Source organism: Erpetoichthys calabaricus, chromosome 1 (genome assembly GCF_900747795.2).
Source record: "Erpetoichthys calabaricus chromosome 1, fErpCal1.3, whole genome shotgun sequence".
In the NCBI taxonomy this organism is placed as follows: Eukaryota; Metazoa; Chordata; class Cladistia; order Polypteriformes; family Polypteridae; genus Erpetoichthys; species Erpetoichthys calabaricus.
Genome location: NC_041394.2, coordinates 257,541,082 through 257,563,834, shown reverse-complemented (window position 1 = coordinate 257,563,834; position 22,753 = coordinate 257,541,082). Strand labels below are relative to the sequence as shown.

Below are 22,753 nucleotides of genomic sequence, written 5' to 3'. Positions count from 1 at the left end.
ATCTCACTGGAGCCTTGAGTCTGTACAGGGAACAATGAAGATTCAAGTCTATTAATGGCATTCTTGAGTAACACATACTGCATAGTGTGAGGAAGTTCTGTCTCAGTCGCAGGTCATGGATCCTCCAATAGGATAATGATCCAAACCACACAGCTAATAGCACCCAAGAATGGCTATGAACAAAACATTGGACTATTCTAAAGTGGTCTTCTGTGAGCCCTGATTTGAATCCCATTGAAAATCTATGGAAAGAACTGAAACATGTGGTCTGGAGATGGCACCCTGACACAGCTGGAGCTGTGCCAAACTACTGGTCAGTGTTGTGCAAGTTCACACCTCACAAGAACTAGCTCAAAGTTCAGTTAACACAGATTAAAATGAATAAATTCATGTTCATAGTTCACCATTTCAATTTTGAACTAGTTCGTGTTCAGTTCATTTTGTATTTTTTTAGGAGTGAGAATAAATGACCCATGATTTTAACTTTTTTTCAATTTTGCAATTACAGTGTTCCTGAACAAAATCCAATAATTACGAAAACTTTTTTATGTAAATATACTTTATTGAGTTATACCCAGCAACAAACACATATAACCATATATTCTAATATCCTCCCAGTCAAAAAAGAAATTAAATAGATGCAAGTGTACATATAAATTATCGTTCTATTTCCAACTGTGTGACACAAATGGTGACTGTGGAACCAGCGTATAGGTGAACTAACCTACTATGATGCCAGTCAAAATTTGCATCACATATTGCATGTCCAACGGGGAAAAACATAAAGTGGCCTCATGAAGTACAACGTTTTCCTAAAAGTGAGAGCAGAGCTTCACCGCGTGCTAGTGTCAGCAGGGGTGCAGCTTAAACACAAGCAGGCAGACACAGGCAGTGCCTGTTTGATTTTACATTATTTTTTCCAAATACAAATAAATGGCAAAAAATTCGTACCAAATAAATATTTGTAAAAATCCACCATTTGTGCTTATCCATCCATCCATTATCCAACCCACTTTATCCTAACTACAGGGTCACGGGGGTCTGCTGGAGCCAATCCCAGCCAACACAGGGCGCAAGGCAGGAAACAAACCCCAGGCAGGGTGCCAGCCCACCGCATGTGCTTATCCGACTACCATATTTGGATTCGGCTCCACCCCTACATTACAGGGTAAGGCAAAACATTTAATCTGGACCTAAACCAGATCCAGAATGTCACATAAAACTGAACTCATGTTCAAGTTCTTCACTTGCAAATTCGTTACATTAAGTTCACCATTCTTAGAAAAATGAGCTTTTTTGAACTAGTTCATACACAACACTGCTACTGGTTGACAGGTTCAGAAGTCTCATTCAGAGCTACAGGAATCGCTTGTTTGCAGTGATTGCCTCTAAAGGTCGTGCAACAAAATATTAGGTTAAGGGTCCCATCGTTTTTGTCCATGCTATTTCGATTTGTGTTATTATTTGAAATATTCTGTTAAATCACAACTCTAAGGCAAAGTCTGATTTTTGTTAAATACAGAACTCCTAATGATGAGTGACAGCTACTTTTGTCAGTTTCAAATTAGTACAGAGACAACTGTGGGTTCTTCTTTTTTTCATAGTGTTGTTCTAACAAATTTGTACACGTCTGTATGTTCACAACTTATAGAAGTCAGTATAACCTTGAGTATTACTAAAATTGCATAATCAAAAATGAGCTTTGTGGATGAGATTTTAATAGCTAATCAGTCCTGAGGTAGTGACTTTCACAATGACTGCTTTCAAAAATATTTAAAGCAAACAATATTGTAATATTTTCATAATAGGTGTTAAGGACTGAATGTCTTCTGTAGATTAAAACGGGTATGGATAAACTTAGAAATACCTTGAAGAACCACAAATTAAGCTGTAAGTGTTCACTTCAGAAGTGAATTTATGAAGAGCCGTGCCTTCAGTTTGACTTGATTGACTGATAAAGAAAGAGACTCAGGGGCACAGATTATTAGGTTTGATGGATAAACATAAAGCTGCCAGTATCAGGTGTAAAAACGAGCATTGAGCTGAACAGCAAATGCCATCTTTATGCTAAGTGACTGCCCACACGATCACTCAGTTGTTTGATGCCTTCTTTTCCTCCTTCTTAACTTACCTCTCGCTCATTTTGTCGCGTAATGGCAGCACCTCCTGTGGGGAACTTAAAAACACTGTGTTTAATAAACAAGCAACACACTGCTCTAGTGAGAAGAAAAGTTTAATTCCAGGAAAAGTGAAAGAACATGCTTTACCAGGGTGCCACTCTGTTTGTGTGTGAGTGCTTCTTTTACTGTCTGATTTAAGCGGAAGGTAATAACGTGCTAATGGCACTCATTAATAGCAAGGTGTTAGAGTAATGGCACTGGAGGGTTCTGTGCAAATGAAGCTCAGAGAAAATGGGAAAGTTCTACATAAAACCTTTAAGTTTGATCACAGAGAGTGCAGAAGACTGTACGTGCTAATTACTTTTTGTCTGGAATTTATGTAATCATGAGTGAATATAGAAATATTGTGGTCTGCCAGCCAATGGACTTCATCAGTGGGCTTCACTCTACCTGGAGCTCTTTAGGATCCTAAAGCCCCATATGCATTTTTTCTTTACATATGTCTTTATCCATAATAAGCTGTAAATGAGATTTGTCTTTGGTATTGTTGGTCTATCATAATATGCAAATTGCAAACTTAGCCAAACTCAATCAGATTCAAAGGTCCCACATTTTTATGACACTAGAATACTGTACCTTGGAATCCAGGAATATTCTTCCTTGGATACTCAAACCAGGAATATAACTATTTAATGCCAATGTCATATTACGCAACTTCCTTTTTGTTGGATATATCAGACTTGTTGACTGAAATTGCTGATCTCTTGGTCAGATATGCATTGTTGCTTTTGGATGAGCATTCATCGGTTGTCAGCTATAATGCACACAGATCCTGCCTCTCTGACTAAAGACAGAGTAATACCTAAGCAAGCCATGGACCAGTTGAGGTCACGAGTTGGGTATGTCACATTAGGCCTTCCCAGGAGCACACCATTGACTGCTAATATTATGTAAATGAAAGGTGCGGCTGAAAATCATTGGAAAAGTCATCTTAATGTGACATGGTCTTAAACCAACTGAAAATGAACCTTAGTGGGATCCTAATCTCTTATGGTGGTACTGTATAAAGTATATCAGAACTAAACCTTGATGCTGTATCTTGGCAGGTACAAATGTGAAAGATACAATCATGAGGGCCTTTTTACTTACATTTGTGTGGCCTGTTACAACTGCCTGCAACCCAAATTTACTGTTCACGTCACTTTTAAGGTTTTCACAGTGTTTAGTCTCGAGATGCTTCACACCATTTATAGAAGCTTCCATTCTTCTTTAGTTTTGAGATCACTTAGCAGTGCTCTCTCTCATGGCCCATACCCACAGAATGTGTGTTTTTAACCTAGTAATAGCTTTGCTAAATTGGAATATACAAATGACACTTTCTATCACAATTATTAGGCAGCTGATTCTATTTTTTTATTTAATCTTCATTGCACTTTTATTCGAAGTAATTTACTAATCAGAAGTTTGTTTTCACAACTGGACCTCTATCAGTGAATCACCGGTGTGGACTGAGGTAGAAACCTTGTGGTTTACTGTCCAATACCTTATCCTCAAGGCCACACTGCCAATCAATTAATGCTAGTTAATGCAGTCCACATCCCGCACTTCATAATCAATGCTCATCTGGCCTGGATGAAATCCAGATTTTTGAGTGTAATGATTCTTTAGAATGCTCTTTGCTAATATCCGTTGGATTACAATATGCCATATCCACAAATGCCTCATATCAAATTGACTGGATTAAAATCTACCTAAAAGTACTCGGGAGACAAACTATCCTAAAATGAACACTGAGGTTCACATTTTATAGTCTCCGAAGCATGCTTGTAAATTCAGATGTTCTCTGGAGCCCAGCTCACAAATTCCATTCTGCCTGAGTTGTTCTATTCTTTTCAATTGGATTTTAAACCCTTCTGGTGGGAAACATACATTTACAAATAAAATACAGTGGAAATAAAACAGCAAATTAAATTCAGTTAAGCACAAAAACCACAGAGTTATGTATATGTCCACCCCAGAGCCCATTCCTGTGCGAGGCAGAATGATTTGAATGAAAGTAACAGTGATGCCAGATGCCATCACAGGAAACCCAAAAGAGAAATAGAATGAGAACGACATAGTAACAGCCAGTCCAAATGACTTATTAAAAGCAATACACAGTAAATGACCAGACGGGCAGCAGCACACCAGCACACTTACCTTTTTTTAAGTACAGTAGATACTTAAAGCAGATCATGTGCCAGGTCACAAAGCACACATTATCTCCGGGCTACTCCTACAAACTGTGTGATTTTAGTTTACTCCAGTGGCCTGCACAGCCCCACATTTCAATCCAACCGAGCACATTTGTGTTCACAGCATGAGTGTGTAGCAGAAAAGTCCCCAGCAACTGCATGATACTATCGAGTCGGCATGGTGCAATATAAAGAATGTGTAAAGCACCTTGTTGAGTCAACGTCTGGCAGAATTCAGAGTGTTCCATAGTCAAAACGTGATCCTAGCTCGTACTAGGCACGTGTAATGAATGACAACACTATAATTATACAAAGCCTTTTCAATTTATGTTTGCCTTCTGACCAGCAATACTGAAGTGAAACATTGCAACATGCCAAACACACAAGCGCTCCTTAGGGTGAATTTTAAGCAACAAGTTGTAAGTGGTAAACTTTGCAATAAGGTCACTTTCCAAAAGGCCCTAGGACCCACCAAAAGCACAGTGGAGGCAGGAACATCACACATCATACTGCTCTGAGAGGTTGTTTCTGACTGCCACCCACACTACCGCTAAAGCTGATGTTATATTACGCAACTTCTAATTGCTGGGTATTTCAGATTTGCCGACTGTTGTTGCCAATCTTATCGCCAGATCATGTCACATTTACTGACTGCATGCTGACCTTCCAACGCGGTTGTTCTGTCTCCTTTTAAACACGACTAATAGTGTGTTGCTTGATGGAGCAGATGCTGTATGGTGGATTAACATGCAGGGCGAGTTTACCCTCAATCTCTGCACTTTTTTCTTCATTTTTCCATTCTGTCTTGTTATGTTAAACACAAAACATCAAACAGACCAGCATCTCTTCTGTTTATGAGGTCAGAAGGCCTTGAGTTCCTTATTTCTGGATTATATGCATAATACTGCCAGATGGGCATTCATTGGATGTCAGCTCTCATGCACACAGTCACACCTCTATGACTTAAGACAAAATCAAATCTTCTCAGTATTGTCATAGCAAGATGCAAACTTGTTGAATGGCGTCATTGGTTATGTCACATTATGCAACTGAATTCACAGGTGGAGCACGCTGCTAGCTGTCTCAGACTTGCTTATTTAAATGAAGGGTACAATTAAAAGTCAATGGAGTTATGAAATGGCCTTAAAACTGCTGGAAGATACAATATCAGCAAAAGTGAGTGGCCAGTAAAAAACAAACTTCATGCTGATGGCAAACTGTCAGAGGCCCTCTGCTCTCACTCCCTAGCCATACAGCAGGACAATGGCAAGTGGTTCTTGGCCTACCTTCTCTTCTGACCTTAACCCAGTCAAACCTTTGGGACCCCCTGGACCTGGAGATGTGACTGTCTTCTGGTCAAAGACCAACAGCTTCATTAGTCTGTTTTGTAGGAACTCCCTACAATTGGCAGGTTAAGAGACACATTGGCGTTCTGCTCCCAAGGTGGATACACAAGTTGAAGAAGGTCTACAGGATGACTGTTGTTAATGTTTACAGTTGTTAGTTTTTTATGTTGTTTTTGTTGTTGTACTCTTTTTGTTGTCCTGTTGTTCTAATTTTTAGAACATTAGAACACTCTAGACGAGAACAGGCAATTCAGCCCAACAAAGCTCGCCAGTCCTGTCCACTTATTTCTTCCAAAAAAACATCAAGTCGAGTTTTGAAAGTCCCTAACGTCTTACTGTCTACCACACTACTTGGTAGCTTATTCCATGTGTCTATCATTCTTTGTGTAAATCTTCCTAATGTTTGTGTGAAATTTACCCTTAACAAGCTTCCAACTGTGTCCCCGTGTTCTTGATGAACTCATTTTAAAATAACAGTCTCAATCCACTGTACTAATTCCCTTCATAATTTAAAAATTTGTATATTATTGTTTAATCAATTGCAATTGAAATTTCAATCCAACAAAGGGTCTTGTATTTCTTTATCAGCAGTATGCATACATTCATATACTGCAAAGTATATACATATTTTAGTTGACCATTTAGCCCTATAGATTAACTGTCTTTCGAATTACCAGAAGTGCTGCCATTAATATTGTAAAAGACTGCATCCATTTAACTGCAGGTCTTGCTCTGTTTCCTTTTGCCTTCCCAAAAATTAAAATCTTCTCCAGGGAATCCGGACTTCTCATGACGTGTCCTAATAAGACAGTTTCATCCTGGCCATCTGTGCCTCTGACAAGCACTTGTGCTGTACTCGATCCAAAATCTGTCTGTTTGTTTTTCTGGCCATCATAGTCCTTGTAGAAATCTCTTTATTACTCAGTGGAGTTGATATTTACCTAGCATGGTTTGGTAATATTTTTTGTATCCACAAATACAGTACGTATACATATACGACAGTGTATATAAAGTATGCATCTATCAGTTCTGTTTTACTGGCAAGAACTCAATCAGCATGTAGTGCCATTTAATTCCAAGGTATACAAAGTGACATTTATAAATTGCATATATTAGTGGTGAAATGTTTAGTATTTCATTGATCCAGCATCCCAAATATGAATCCCACACCTGATCGTTGTCGATGTGGAATTTGCCTGCTCTCCCTATATCTGAGTTGAAATTTCTCCAAAACTCGCATTTTATTCCCAAAACACAAGTGTGTCCAGTTAATTAATAATTTTGAAACTGACCCCATGTGGGTGTGTGTGTGAGTGGTCCGAAATAATAGACTAAGTCCCTCTTTCTACTTTCTACCCAATGCTTTCAGCCCCCCTTCTCACTCCCCCACACCACCCACACTGAACCTGATTAAACGGGTTTCAAAATTTTATGTTAAGTGATGTTTTAGAATCTGCTATTACATACTTGAATGATAGAAAAAAAAAGTTTCACATTTTGTGAGGTAATTAAATACAAATAGTTTTGAGTCAGAATGCAGCTAATTGAAACTATTGATGCCTGACAGAGTTATTTAGAAGAATTTTTATCTATTAAATAATCCATGAATATTCAACCACAAATACTTCTTAATGTGGAATCAGTATCCCCTTATAAAGCTCTTTTCATTGACTATGAAGCGCTGGTGTTCATCCAATCTTGGCTGAACCTGCTGTGATTTCTTATGGAGCCTAGTATTACTTGAACAGCACTTCATAAAAAAGCAGGAAAACAACAAAAGCAATAAAAAATGCATAATGCTGTCTAATTATATGTATGTCTAACAAACATAATTAAAACAATCTAGCATAATCATATGCCAGGAGATTCATTTCATATTTGTGCCAGGGATGTATAATCCTCCTATCAAGTGTTTAAAACACAGAAAGACACAAGGAGTGCCATCTCATCATTTTGTAAATAAATAACATGTTTGAACTACAGTCACAGCGTATAAAATGGCAAATTCCTCACATTAAGCAAGAATTAAATTATTGCTAAACAGGGAAAGATAGACAAACAAGTGGTAAATCTGGGCTGCTAGTGTACAAGCCTAATTAACTGTAGCTGCCAAGATTGGTTTGAACTGCAAAATGTTTAAGGGTACAAGTCATTGCTTTGCATTGGCCGCTAATTTCTGCTCATGTCTGTGATTCCTTGAGAGGTTACCGCTCACCCACTACGTGGCGCGCTTCATGGTGTGTGAACATCCAATTTATCGAAAATGGCTTTGCCCAAGCCCACTTCCAGCCTTGTGAATGAGATGTTCGAATTAGACACATGATAAGTGCCTTGATGGATGCTCTTGCATTATGAATAAGACGCACCGACTCTGGGTGGTGTAGAAAATCAGGGTTCAGAGATTTTGAGGAATGCTTGGGATCCCTAAATGCCGGGAGTCAATCTGAATTGGATGTTGTCAAATTATAAAGAAGCTTCTGTACCGTCATTACTGAGTTATGATTTTGGAGCATAGAATACATTTTTCCTAGACAGTAACACATGTATTAAATATTAAGGCTTGTCTGTGAAGGAGAGTGGGTGCGTGCATGCAACAGGATTGCCTCCCTGTTTGTTTGATAAATGATTCAAGGACAGATATCCCAGCCGCTTTGCTGCATTCTACAGAGCTGGCTGGCTGTGCGTTTCACTGTGAAATTGACAATGTGAGATCTGGCTTGGGGAACGTCTTGATCGAGATAACAAAGCTGCCCTCCTCAGTTCTCTTTCATTCATGTGTTTGTGTGTGTGTCTGTTTTATTCCTTGAGCACAGAATCTGGGAATGAAATTCAGATCAGTGTACAAATAATAAATTGTATGATAAAGCCAATTAAGAGGAAAAGGTGTTTTGTGAGAGAGAAGCGTGTGCAGAGGGTGAATGGAATGGCATCAAGGGAAGCTGGATTTGCTTTAAAAGAGTTTTGACAAAGGAGTTTTAGCAAAGCCTCAACAATTGCATATCAGATCATCAATGTGAGCTCCATAAGGCAGCATTTTAAAATAGTACATTGTGTCTTAAATTGCAATGTGGAGTGAAAATAGATAAAAGAAATACAGTGTGCATTTTTTATAGCCGGTTTAATAGTGATCAATATCTCTAACCTCTTTCTTCCAAAAATGTAAATGTGTAATAAGGCAAAATGTTAATGTTCAGATTTATTGTCATGTGTACTTAGTACATTGCAATTCTTGCACGCATGTCTCCTGTGAATGGTGACAACAACAATACGAACAACAGACACTGGATACAAACAAATACAGCAAATACATTTAAAGCAACATCAGATTTTATACAGTGTATAGTAAACAGTCATGCTGCCGTCTATATAAGTGGCTGCTTGTAGCCTTATGACCAGTGGCAAAAAACTATACCTGAATCTAGAGGTGCTAATGATCCTGAACTGTTGGCCAGAACAGAGAGAGTAAAAAGAAAATGGCTGTACTGGGTTGCTTAGGTCTGTATTAATACTGTTTGCCTGTGTTCGACAGCATGTGTGATATGTCCTTAATAGAAGGCAGTTATACGCCAATAATATTGTATGTCTAATTTTACCACCCTCTGTAGTTGTAGGCTTATATTATTGAGCTTTCTTATATTGTTACGAACAGGTTAATTCTTTATAGTCTGGAGGCAGGTAAGTGACGTCACAATGAAGTTGTGATTGCTGTCCTCGAGTTGTACCTGAAAACGTGTGAGCTCACGTACTATGAGGAATGTCTGAACCAGTGTAACAAATACAAGGGATGGCAGCAAACCGATCTGCAGTCTTCATGTCACTAACAGCTGTTTTGCATGCAGCTCACTTCATCTTTTCATTTTCTGATTGCTGTCACTCCTCCTCTTTCGAATGCCCCACCTCCTGATTGTTTGTTGTTTGTATTTCCAGGTCTGTATAAGGGAAGAACAAACAAACAGAAGTAGACATGAGCCATTGTAAAGTATATTGTTCTAATAGACTGATTTGATAGACATGGAAATTACAAGTGAATTACAAGTCTTTACATACCACGTGAGACACAAAAATAACCGGACTGGGCTTGGGGCTTTCCTGGAAAACCATCTGGAGGTCGGCCATACGTGAATCATAAAACTATATCCCCTCCTACATGCCCTCTCAAACCGCCAACCGGCTAGGTATATCCTGTGAATAGCCCAGTCAGTATTTGCACAAAAATCGCTACACAAGTTGCCGCTATAATGTCGGGTGAAAAAATCGAACAGCGAATCAACATCAAGTTTCGGCCACAGAAACATATGAAATGATAAAAACATTGTACAGTGATAACAGTTTGTCTCACACACAAGTTTTTGAGTGGCACAAACGTTTCAAGGAAGTACAAGAAAATGTGGAAGACGTTCAACACCCAGGTGGATGGGGGTGGGTGCTTCACTAAGACAATGCTCCTGCGCACAATGCTTTTTCTGTAAAGCAGTTTTTGACTGACAAGAGCAATCCTGTCCTTGATCATCCTCCCTATTCGCCCGATTTAGCTCCCTGTGATTTTTACTTGTTCCCGAAAATCAAAGTGACCTGAAGGGAACCCATTTTTCTTTAATGGATGAAGTGAACACAGAAATGGCAAGCCTGTTGAAGAGCCTCAAGCAAGACAACTTCCAGCATTGTTTCAATCAATGGAAGATACGTATGGAGCGGTGTAGAGATTGGGAGGGGGAGTATATAGAAGATGACAATGCTTACAATGCTATAATTCATCAAAAACTATTTGTTTTATCAATACGGTTATTTTTGTCTCTCACCTCGTATAAAATCCGCTAAACATAAATGAGTGGAGAAATGACCCATGCAAATAATTTGTGATTGCATTTAAGTAATTTGCAGGAGCTTGTCTAGGTCTCATGTTTAAGTGAGGCATGGTGTTGGTTGGACACTCCTAGTTTAAACTTTTGCATCAAATTACCTCTTGCTCTTCATTTTTGGAGGGAATGTTTTAAGAATTATTTTTTCAATTTTTTCTTTTGTTTATAATTTCTACCCATCTACTGATGTTTTGCCTTTTTGTATCAATGACATCACTGAAGGTGCCACTGATAGCGTCTGTTTATGATGTGGGTGATGTCAGAGGCACCATTTTATATACAGTATTAGCAGATGGAGAGTCTGAGTGCTATCAGTCCTTTGATTAGTTTATTGGGATTACATATCATGTTATGGTCTGGTTTCTAATTTACCAAGAACCACTGTATTCTTCAGCTTATTCATTAATTTAATTAACTGATTTAACCATCCGTAAGTCCCATGCTGATCTCATTTAATATAGTTCAGTATCTTAACAGTTTAATGAACACAATATGTGTGATTTTAGTTTTGCCAGAGCCTAAGCCTAGCCATGGCACCTCATTCATCCCAATCACCTTTTAAACTGTGTCATTAGAACAGGAGAGGACAACTCAGAGATCGCACAGACATGGTAGGCCTTCTACACTTACCCATCATGGATCATGGATATGATTTGAATAAAGTCTCCTGGAACTACGAAGCTGCAGTGCTAAAACTTCAACATAGTGCTTTCCACCTACAATTTCTGACTTCTATTATTATTATTATTAAGATCTCTTTTTTAGTTTTAGTATTATTATCTCTTGATGGAACTTTCAAATAATAGTAAGAATGTTCACTTCTGTCAGTTCCTGCTTTACGGCTCTACTTAATTTAGGGTTATTAAAATTGCTTGTTACTAAGAATTCTGTTTGTTTGTTTTTTTGCAGTTACATTTTGTTTGTTAGCCTGCAACACCATCTTAGCATTATGTCTGTCCATGCTGCTTTCTACTCTAAATTAAAAATCCTCACTAAGAGGTTGCTTGTGTCCCATTTGATTTCTCTTAGTATTTAAATGTACTTTTCTGTATGTTGTTACTCCTTCACCTTTCATTTTTTTAAACTGAACCATGTTTAGTAAGAATGAGAGTTCAAAGCTTGCCTGTCAAAGTATTACTCTATTTTTGATATAGTACCTTTCAAAATGAGCACCATCACAACATCCTTAACAAGGAGAAGATCATTGAAAGAAATGTTGGAGTGGATATTCACTGGGTGACCCAAGCTATGTTATAAAAGTTTCAGCTAGTAGAGAGGCAGCTTTAGCTGAACAGACACCACATTAATCAAGTTTACAACATGCCCACAAATGAAAAGTGTGGGAAATGTATACTGTAGATGCTGTTCCTATTGAATATCTGGCTTACTTACTTCTACATGGGAATTAAAACCAAAACCAAAAAATCTCAGAACAAGACTTCGGTTTATGAAATATTCTGAGGTCTGGCTTTTGCATTTTGGGAAAAAATACAGACCCATAAGGAGTGTCTCCTTCTGACACCATACCTTTGTTAAAATATCTTCATCTTATTAAAATAATTTCAAGACTAAATTCCTATTTCTGCAGTCTTTCTTAGCTGTCATGCTGATACCCTTGGCCAAAACATATCTAGGTACAAATCTCTATAGACAGTATGGAGTGTAGTATGCCTGCAGCACAACACTATTTACAATCTATTTCCATAATCTGCAGAGCAGCCCCCTAACCCTGATGCCCAGAACAGTCAAGCATTTAGTAACAATTGGCTGAGCAATGTAATTGTCCTTAAAATAACATTTTAAATGTGGGCAGTTGTGTGAAAGAGAGCTTTGTGTTCAGAAATTCCTTGTGATAAAAATTATGGCTTAGCAATAGAGAAGAATTATGGTGAGGTGTGGTGCGTGTGTATGAATGCTATTGCAACATTCTGGAAGCCTTGAAAGCTCAAAGAAGAATCATCTAATCACCAGCTACAGGGCAAAATGGAGCTCAAATTATATGTTGAAAGAAAAGAATACTAAGTTGATCTTAGCTGAATTGTTCAAATAAAAAATAAATAATATATGGATGAATGAATGAGTTAGCTCAGTATAAACAAGTATGGATTTCTGAATTTGTGTGCCCTGAAACGGACTGATCTTAAATACACAGTTTGGGTTCTGCCTCGTTCCAGATGCTACCTGTGATGCTGCAATAAAAAGTACAAAAACTAAATTAGAAGACAAATGTTATTTGACTGAAATCTTTATCCAAGGCAACTAGCAACATTTGAGGTATGAGTGGCTATATTTCTTTGGATTTTCTATAATTGGAGCATAGGCATGTGAAATGACTTGCTCATGTCATACTATTTTTACATCTTGTAAATTTAAATATTCATTCATCCAATTATCTGTTTTCACTGTTTTTGAAGATTGCAGCAGGGCAATCAGGATTGCAGCATCAGGCTGAAGGCAAAGAACCCAGTCAGTCCCATCTCAGGACACACTCATGCACACACCCACACTTTTACTCTTTCAGTTTGTAATCCTAAACCCTAATTCTTCATATATTTCAGCTGTAGGAAGAAGACTAGATTACACACAGAATACCCCATTCAGGCTTAGAGAGATCACGTAAACTAAATACCGACAGAGCTTGGACACAGAAATTCACCATGACATAAAGTGAACACATATCAGTTATTGTCAAAAAAGGCTCCTCAACTCCATTAATTCCTTAGATGTCTCAAGAAAAGCCCCCATATCTTTATCTATGCATCTGTGCTCACCACTTTCTACAGGTTTACGGTGAACTCCATTTTCACTGTCTACTTAATATTGTGGTATGTTACCTGCTCAGCTCAGGACTGCAAAGTCATACAGAGGGTGATGCACCCACACACAAACTTACATACATACATACATACATACATACATTCATATAATGAACACCCGTAAGGGGTGCAGTGGAGTATGTACGCCTGATGAGCCCAAATAAGGGCGAAACACGTGTCGCATACTCTTTGCATTATTTGACAGTAAACTATGCAACATTCTATGATCTGCTTCTCGCAACTGAGAGGGCACCGTGGCGGATGTTTGCCGACTTGCAGACCAACCACAAGCGTTACCTGGTAGGTAACCACCCATACAATCAGATTGTGATTCAGACTATGAATGCTATGAATATACAGATATAATATATATATAATATATATGGAGACACTTGTGAGGTCCTATGCTCCTTGTCAACCACTTGCGTCTGACGAATAACTTCCGGTGACGCCACCTATGCATGACATTAAATCTGTCCATACTCTGTTCATGTTTAGCTCCTAGCTGGTGGTATGAGCTGTCCATCCCTATTTGAGGGAGTCAAAATTTCAATGTGTTTCAGAAGCATTTGTTTAGTGAATTTCTCCTTGACTGATGATAGACTTGCAACCTAGAAGTTGTAACTACCTTGTATTTTGTTTAGAACTCTTCACTTGTAACCTTGTCATGTAGCACTTGTTCCTAAACAGTCCCCCTGACTTAAGTTTACTCGATTATGTTGACCACTTTTGTAAGTTGCTTTGGATAAAGGCATCTTTTAAGGAAGTAAATGTAAATGGTGATGTCATCTCAGAATATTACTAGCACACGGCTACCTTTAGCTTAGGCCAGACAGCCCTTTTCTTTCCTCATCCATCCGCCAAACATGGTAGCACTTGCATCAATTGATTCTGAGATGGTTTTTATTTTCCCATAAGGCTACTAAACAGCTGCTCATACTTAAATTTTTGTTTCTTATCTGTATATCTATTGTTTGATATTATATTTAACGCATGGCTGGTATTCATTAACAGTTGTTTGTAATGTGCTGCTGTCACAAGACACACAAGTAAATCTTATTGCACTACGCACACATCAAAATAAGCTTATACATGAATAGCACCTTTGTATTGCCCCAAATTTAAATATTGACTTTCAAAACTTTAGATTAATTGAAGTTATGTTTTTAAGATTAATGTGCTTAAAACTTTTGGAAAAAAAAAACAGAAAAGAGAAACATGTTTCAACAATCAATGTATAAAACTTAATTACTTCTTCCTAAGTTTCCCAAACTCAAAATAAAAATAGTAAAGCCTGTGACAAAGATAATTTAGCCAGCTTCTTAGGGTGTGACTTTTTGGTGACCAGACCTTTTTAAAAGGGTGATGTTTTGATTGCAAGGCTCCTTTCCAATCACTAAATTGGATCTCAGTTTGGCAGATTTGTCTTATTATTATACTGGAAACTGCCCTGTAATCACATTTGGCCACCTTAATGATCTGAGATTTTGTCTTTTTTTACATTTTATTTATCTTTTTTTTTGTTTCCAAACCTGCATTTTCTCCTCACTATCACAATTGATTGGAGCCCGTCCCAGTAAGTAAGTACCTACCAGGGTGGAACATCAGTGCATTGCAGGACAAACTGGCACATAACCATCAGCCAAATCAGTTTTGAATAAAGCTAATTTCACATCTCTGCAGTGGAATTTGTCAAGAATGAATGAATAAAACTAACTGACTGTCTCTGCTCTGTGCAAATAAAGCAAAGTCCATAAAAAACACTGCAGAACTATAAGCTGCCTAGTTGAGAACAAAATTGATGTTTAAGAACTATTGCTCTTATCATAAATTTAGTGTGTAAAATATGTTCTCTCCACACCACTTCATCTTTTATCTGCCTATCCTAATGAGAATCACAATAACAACCGGCCAACACACCAGGACACCCTGTCCCCAGCAACAGTATCAATCACTTCCTGAGGAACACTGTGGCACACCCAGGCCATCCTAGAGAAGTAAAATTATCCAGAATGGCAGGTTGGGGCAGTGCCAATCAGGGCAACAAGCATGATTGGGAGAAATCCAGAGGAGAATTTTATTTACTGTAATTATGTATGCTTACTCTATTGTACATGCAATGAACAAAAAGAAAGCTCTTAAAAGATTAAAAACTGGTTAGATAGCATAAAGTTATGGACACTGGGTTTTATTGTACTTCACATTTCCTTTAAATTTGGAATACCTAAGGAAAAACAAGTAAACCCTGATTCACTGTTTTTCTTTGTTTTTTTTGCTCTAGGTGCACAATGCTTACCTCTGGAAGACAAAACTTGCACCAGGACTGGATAAAAATACAGAACTGAGCATTCATCCAGGGAGCTGCAAATTTTATCGACTTTCAAAATGGCATCAAAAATTCGGAAATGGACTTGCTTGACCTTTTGCTTTTTGACAGTTTTAACAAGTATATCAGCCTCCAGGCAAACCGTGCCTGTCAACAAGGAATTCAGTACTTTCCATTTAGAAAATTCTGAGTGGACATTCAACCATTTAGCAGTGGATGTAAAAAATGGCAATGTTTACTTAGGTGCTGTTAATAGGATCTATAAACTTTCCAGTGACTTGAAAGTCCAGGTGACCCACCAAACTGGGCCAGATGATGACAACCCTAAGTGTTATCCACCGAGAATAGTCCAGCCATGCAATGAGCCACTGACCTTGACCAACAATATTAACAAAATGCTGCTGATAGATTACAAAGAAAACAGATTACTAGCTTGTGGGAGTCTTTACCAGGGAATATGCAAACTGCTAAGACTTGATGACCTCTTCAAACTTGGGGAGCCATCTCATAAAAAGGAGCACTACCTCTCTGGAGTGAATGACAGTGGTTCAGTGTTTGGAGTAATTGTCTCCTATAATTATTCTGATGATAAACTATTCATTGCTACAGCTGTGGATGGGAAACCAGAATACTTCCCCACTATATCTAGTCGGAAGTTAACAAGAAACTCGGAGGCTGATGGGATGTTTGCCTATGTGTTTCATGATGAGTTTGTGGCTTCTATGATCAAAATCCCTTCTGATACCTTCACCATCATACCTGACTTTGACATCTATTATATTTATGGATTCAGTAGTGGCAATTTTGTTTACTTTATGACTTTGCAACCAGAAATGACCAGTCCTCCTGGGTCTACAACAAAGGAGCAAGTCTATACCTCAAAACTTGTGAGACTCTGCAAAGACGACACAGCTTTCAATTCTTATGTGGAGGTTCCTATTGGCTGCGTGAAGAATGGAGTTGAATATCGCTTACTTCAGGCTGCTTACCTGTCAAAGGCTGGTGCCATTCTGGCCAAATCACTCAAGATCAATCCCGAAGATGATATTCTTTATACAATTTTCTCAAAGGGGCAAAAAAGAAGGACCAAAACCCCTGAGGAGTCTGCTCTTTGCATTTTCATTCTTAAAGAGATTAATGAGAAAATCAAGGACAGATTGCAGTCTTGCTATAAGGGTGAAGGAACACTGGATTTGGCTTGGCTTAAAGTTAAGGATATTCCTTGTAGCAGTGCTGTAAGTAATCTTATGTTTTGACAGAGACTTCATTTTTTTAAATTGTGTTACAAATCTAAATTTATGAACACAACTTGCAGCTTTTAATTTATATACTGCTCAAAAAATTAAAGGAACACTGTTTAATCCGAGTATAGCATCAAGTCAGTTAACTGACCAGATCAATATCCCAGAAGTTTAAGTAGCAGAGGGGTTTTTTAATCCGTTTCAGCTGCTTTGGTGTTAATGAAATTAACAACAGGTGCACTAGAGGGGCAACAATGAGATGACCCCCAAAACAAGAATGGTTTCATAGGTGGAGGCCATATATAAAATACTGTATAAGAGGCTATATATGTGTAAGGACTCATTCTCAATGCCCCTTTATTTCTCTCATCGTCTTTGTCATTTGACCTCAGAGTCAGGAGTTTCTCAACTGTCCCACTTTTGGCAGAAATAATATGCTTTTTTTGGATTGTTAATTGATTTAGGGAATGCTTTTTATAGATGTTCTTTGACCCTGAAACGGATTAAGTAAGTCTGATTTGTTGAAATATTTAGGTAATATTAAGAGAATGAGTAAACTCTGCAAAGACAATGGTTCTAGCTCTGAATCTGAGGACACAACCTTAGCTCTGTGAAGCAGCAGTGTATACTACATCTTCATGTTACACATATAGATGGCCAAGTTTATTGAATTCCCTATGTCAAAATATATCAACTTGCCATGTGATGGAGTAAAACTTCCTCCACATTAAATGGGTATTTCAAAAACTGTCTCAAGCGCAATATGAGATTTATGTAATTATGTTGTTGGGCTGATGAGACTTTATTTAGTTGTAATCAAGCTGGTCACAGCAATATTTCTGGGCTCAACAATACAAAACACTAAAAATGTGTAAATTCAGGGAAAGAACACAGTAGGGCAGTTTTCTTGTCTCCTACTCCTAGGCATCATCATATGTTTTTTAACTAGCTGTCCTCATGGGCCATAAGTCGAAGAATGGCACATTCTTGCAAAATAAAAGTGGCTTCTCTTTCATTAGAGTTTCCTCTACAAGTACAGAATCACTCTTTTCATCTGAAATAATCTCGCCAGGCTTTGTAACCTTCCCTCTCCACTGACCATTCCTCATTTAGTTTCCTTAAAGCATTCATTGGTTATGTAATAGTATCATGAAGTAGATAAAAAGAAATATTAAAGCCTTTACCAATACAGAAAAAACAGTAAAGCTTATTTATTCCAGGAATATTATATTTCAGTAGGAAGAATATGTGGGAGGATGAAAAATGAGGAGTTACTTTTACTTGTTAATTATTTGATAGATGAAGATGGAGTTCAGACAAGAAAAGAAAAAATAAAGAGTCATTTAGCAGCGCCTGTAAAGCAAAGAGAGAATGGGAGTGAAATGGATGACATGCATACACGTGTGACTGTAAATATATGTATATATACTTTAAAAATGTGTTTGTGTATATGAGTATGTCCAATGCAGAATTCTGTGTTTGCCATCACCACTAATACTTTGCAACCCTTTAATGGCATACATGTGGGTGAGAAAATGAATAAGTGAATACTGATTTTAGAAAGCAATTAATTTTTATTCCGCCTCAGCATATCATATTAATTGTTATAAAAGTACCAATTTGCTAGGTTACATTCCACTGAGAGCTTGGCTCACTTCAATAGAATGGTGTTTCCTGTTTTTTTGCACATTTGCTTTTCTTATCTATTCTGTAAGTGTTACAAAAATTGAGAAAGAAAAAAATCTTTTGATTTAAAGACTGTTGACTGGGTCACAGAGTAAATTAAGGATAACACCACATCAATATGTTTTTAACATTATGTGTAAAGCTGGAGTTTTTTTTTAGTTAGTTATTGCTGCCGTTTCTTTCATCAAGCACCAAGTAAAGAGTAAGATGTACTATATGTGCTAGTCCATTGAGTCTAATGCTGAAAATACATTGCCAATTAAACAGTATTCCCCTCCGTGAGAGTTTTCATATTTTATTGTTATGAAATAATGAATCACACTTGATTTAATATGGCTTTTTTGATGCTGATCAACAGAAAAATGTGTAAAAAGTGGTCTAGATTGGTTACAGATATAAAACACTAAATAATCAAGTGCATAAATATTCATCCCAGACCACCATAAACCCTCAATGGTGCAACCAATTGGTTTTAGAAGTCGGGCAGTTAATTAAATGGAGATCACCTATTTGCAGTCAAGGGATTTCAGTTTATTGTAGTATAAATACACATGTGTGTGGAAAGTTCAACTTGTGATGAGTCAGTATGGTGTTTTAATCTGCACAATTCAGACCAAAAAACACTCCAAGTAACTCCATGAAAAGGTGATTGAAAAGCACAAGTCAGGGGTCGGAGCAAAGAAAATAGTCCAATTAAATCAAACATTAAGAAATGGAAGAGTATGTCGCAGCTGTAAATCTCCTTACAGCAGGCCATCCACAAGTGACTGTGCAAGAAGAAGATTGCAGGAGTGAGCACTAAAAGATCTATGAGAACTCTGAAAGAATTACAATCTACCGTGCCTCAGGTTCAGGAGACTGCACATACAACAACAGGTTCTTCACCAGTCACAGCTTTGTGGGAGAACTGCAAAGAAAAAGCCAACGTTAAATAAAGATGAAGAAGACATCTTGATAGAAAGCACACAGGAAACTATGAAGTTAGGTGGAAGAAGATTCTATGGTTGGATGAGACCACAATTGAGCTTTTTGGCCATCAGACTAAATGGCATCTTTCTTTAAGCCAAACGTAGCAAATTATCAAAAACACACCATCCCCTACCATGAAGTGTGGTGGTGGCAGCATCATGCTGTGGGAATGCTTCTCTGCAGCAGATCCTGGAAAGCATGTATGGGTACAGGGTAAAATAAATATAGCAGAATACAGGAAAATCGTGAAGGAGAACCTGATAGAGTATGCAAGAAGCCTGCACCTTGGGTGAAGTTTTGTTTTCCAGCATGAGAACGATCACAAAGCATAAAGCCAACTTTACCGAGTGATGACTTGAAAACAGCCATGTCCTAGGCTGGCAGAGTCAGGGTCCAGATCTCAATTGAACTGAGAATTTTTGGCTGGACTTGAAGAAGTCTGTGAAATTGTGATACCCATACAATCTCACAGAGCAAAGAATGTGGAAAAACTGCAATATTAAAATGTGATAAGCCAATGGAAAGAAAGAGACCTGTTAATGCAAACTCAAGGCTGAAACAGCTTGCAAAGATGCACCTACAAAACTCTGACTTGAAGGGGTGAAAACATATGTGATAAATTATATCCTGCTTTACATTTCTAACCTATTTAGATAATTTTGCAGAGATCTGGTTTTACTTTAAAACTGAAAAGTCTTTTAAAGTTAGTGTATAAAAAGCCAAATTATTTCCACTTTGATTCAATGCTGTGAAAACTTCCAAGGTGTTAATACATTTTATAGGCTATCTATCTATCTATCTATCTATCTATCTATCTATCTATCTATCTATCTATCTATCTATCTATCTATCTATCTATCTATCTATCTATCTATCTATCTATCTATCTATCTATCTATCTATCTATCTATCTATCTATCTATCTATCTATCTATCTATCTATCTATCTATCTATCTATCTATCTATCTGTAAAACTCATTTTAAATGGGAAATATATAATAGGATGGAAAACCTTTTGAAGGATTAAGCTTGAATCCAAAATCTCAGTCTTCTGAAAGGCCCTCTGAGTAACTGCAGAAAAGCAAAAACGTCTTCCTTTGCCTGTGTACTTTATATAGTCTGAGACAAACTGAGCTCTGAGAATACAAAGATGTGTGCAAAATACATTCATTAATTAATACCAAGGTCGTAAAAATGATAAAGCTGGTAAGGATTTAATTTATTCTGATGCTATTAACTGCAGTGTCCCCTTTGTGTTATCAAGGAAAACATTTTACACCTATGTCAAAGGTTAATTTTTGTTATTTTAATTCAATTTTTCACTCTAAATGTATCACTTGTGCTCTGCTTTCTGGAGTGCTGTGACACAGTACTGTGAGAGGAAGCTGTGTAAAGTTCTAATTTTGTTAAATAGTAAAAAGGCAATTATTTTTCTAGACTGTAGAGAGGTTGGGTTGATTTTTATCAGATCAGGCAAAGCATAATGTACTCTTCAAATTTGCTACATTATCTGTGTTAGTTATCATTGCTCTCCTGACAATGAACCCAAATAGCAGTACTACATCAGTGTGCCAAAAAACCAGCAACAAAAAGCAGCAAGAATGGCTCCTCCAGTGACAGTTTTTACTTTCCCCTGACAGCCGGCTTGATGATTAAAAACTGTCCAGGATAGTTGGAACCTGGCCAGCCAGGTGACAGACGTTGGAAGAAGAAAGGAGCTTACTTTGAGCTCTCCATAACCTTGCCATCAGATGACTGGTTTAAGATTGCTTTTTTTTTTTTTTGTAATATCCTTTGATCAGCATTCACCCTAGGGGAACAGAACTCTTTTGGTAAATTTACAATAGGGCAGAAGTTTCACAGGATTACAGCCCCACGTTTATACAGCTCAGAATTATGTATGTTTGTGAATGATGAAATGGAGAACATTTTAAAATTCGATAACGGTTCTGAAAACTGTAATATTATAAGAATATTCTATTCATCTATCCGCATTCACAGATACAACAACAAAGGGGTAAGACATATTTTATTGAAAACAAAAAAGAAATGGTGCCTGTTTAAAATTAAAACTGGATAACCTGATTGAACAAAAGAAGTGTATTGAGTTTAGATTCAAAGTGGGAGACTGAAGGAGCTTTAGGTCTGGTCATCTTCTGAGTTGTTCCTCTTGAAGGGAGTCAGCTATTTTAGGGTGTTGCATGGATTGATTTCAAAGTTTTGATGACTCAAAATGATAAAGTAGCATAAAATGTGGCAGCTCTGATGCTGTGATATTTTAAGATGTTCAAGAATGCTTGATACAAGACCTGTTCAAATTCTTATGGAGAAGAAGAGATAGCAAAGGAAAAAATGTTTTCATCCAGACTGAGACTTCATGGCAGTTCACATCTTGTTAGAAAAGCAGGCACACAATTCCATTGTGAGTGAAGAATGGCATTAGGATGCATACTAAAGGTTGATACTGTGGTTCTTCATCTCACATTGTAGTTTGTGTATTTTTGTATCCCTCCCATGGAAATCACTCGTGAATAACTTGAATTTGACTTTTTTGTCATGGTTGCTGGCAGAAGCGCCGTTTCATAAGACATGTTCATAAGGTATTTTTCACGGTCTCTCTTCTTTTTAAAATGATTATTTTATTTGTAGGAAAAATGGGATATGCTCTTGCAGGATTACTGTGTAGGATGCATTTTTGAAAGGTTACACGGTAAATTGAAATGCTTTCCGGGTTTCTACAACATAGTTATTTTTAACAAGGATACATCATTTTTCCAGGTAAAAATTGATGTTTTAAAGGTTATTGTGCATCCAGCTCATTAAGCTTGCATTTTGAGAGCTACACATTCATATAAATGTCTATAATTTTTGGAGCCAAGTCATTTTTTTACAGTTACATACAGGCTTGACATTATTTTGGGGAGAAACTGAACTAATGAATATTTCAGAGAGAGAGAGAGAGAGATAAACATGAAAGCAGGGCTGCTTCAAATGTGCAAATGCTAGTGATGGAAGGACAGAATATGTGCTCAAACTAAAAAGACAAAATAGCAATAGTTCTAAATATTGTATATAAGCACACATGTTGCATGTATAAATATTGTATATAAGCACACGCGTTGCATATAATATATATGCAACGTTTTTGCTTATAT

The 22,753-nt window shown here is 37.4% G+C and overlaps 1 protein-coding gene across 2 annotated transcripts in view; it reads left to right on the top strand.

Annotated features, from left to right (window-relative positions):
- The window catches only part of plxna4 (plexin A4), a 1,034,568-nt gene that overhangs the window by 24,388 nt on the left and 987,427 nt on the right, over nt 1-22,753 (top strand). For both annotated transcript variants that reach the window (XM_051928179.1, XM_028814360.2), the window contains exon 2: nt 15,657-16,936. In XM_051928179.1, coding sequence (XP_051784139.1) covers nt 15,761-16,936 — 1,176 coding nt within the window. In that variant the 5' untranslated portion in view covers nt 15,657-15,760. The remainder of the gene's footprint in view (nt 1-15,656; nt 16,937-22,753) is intronic.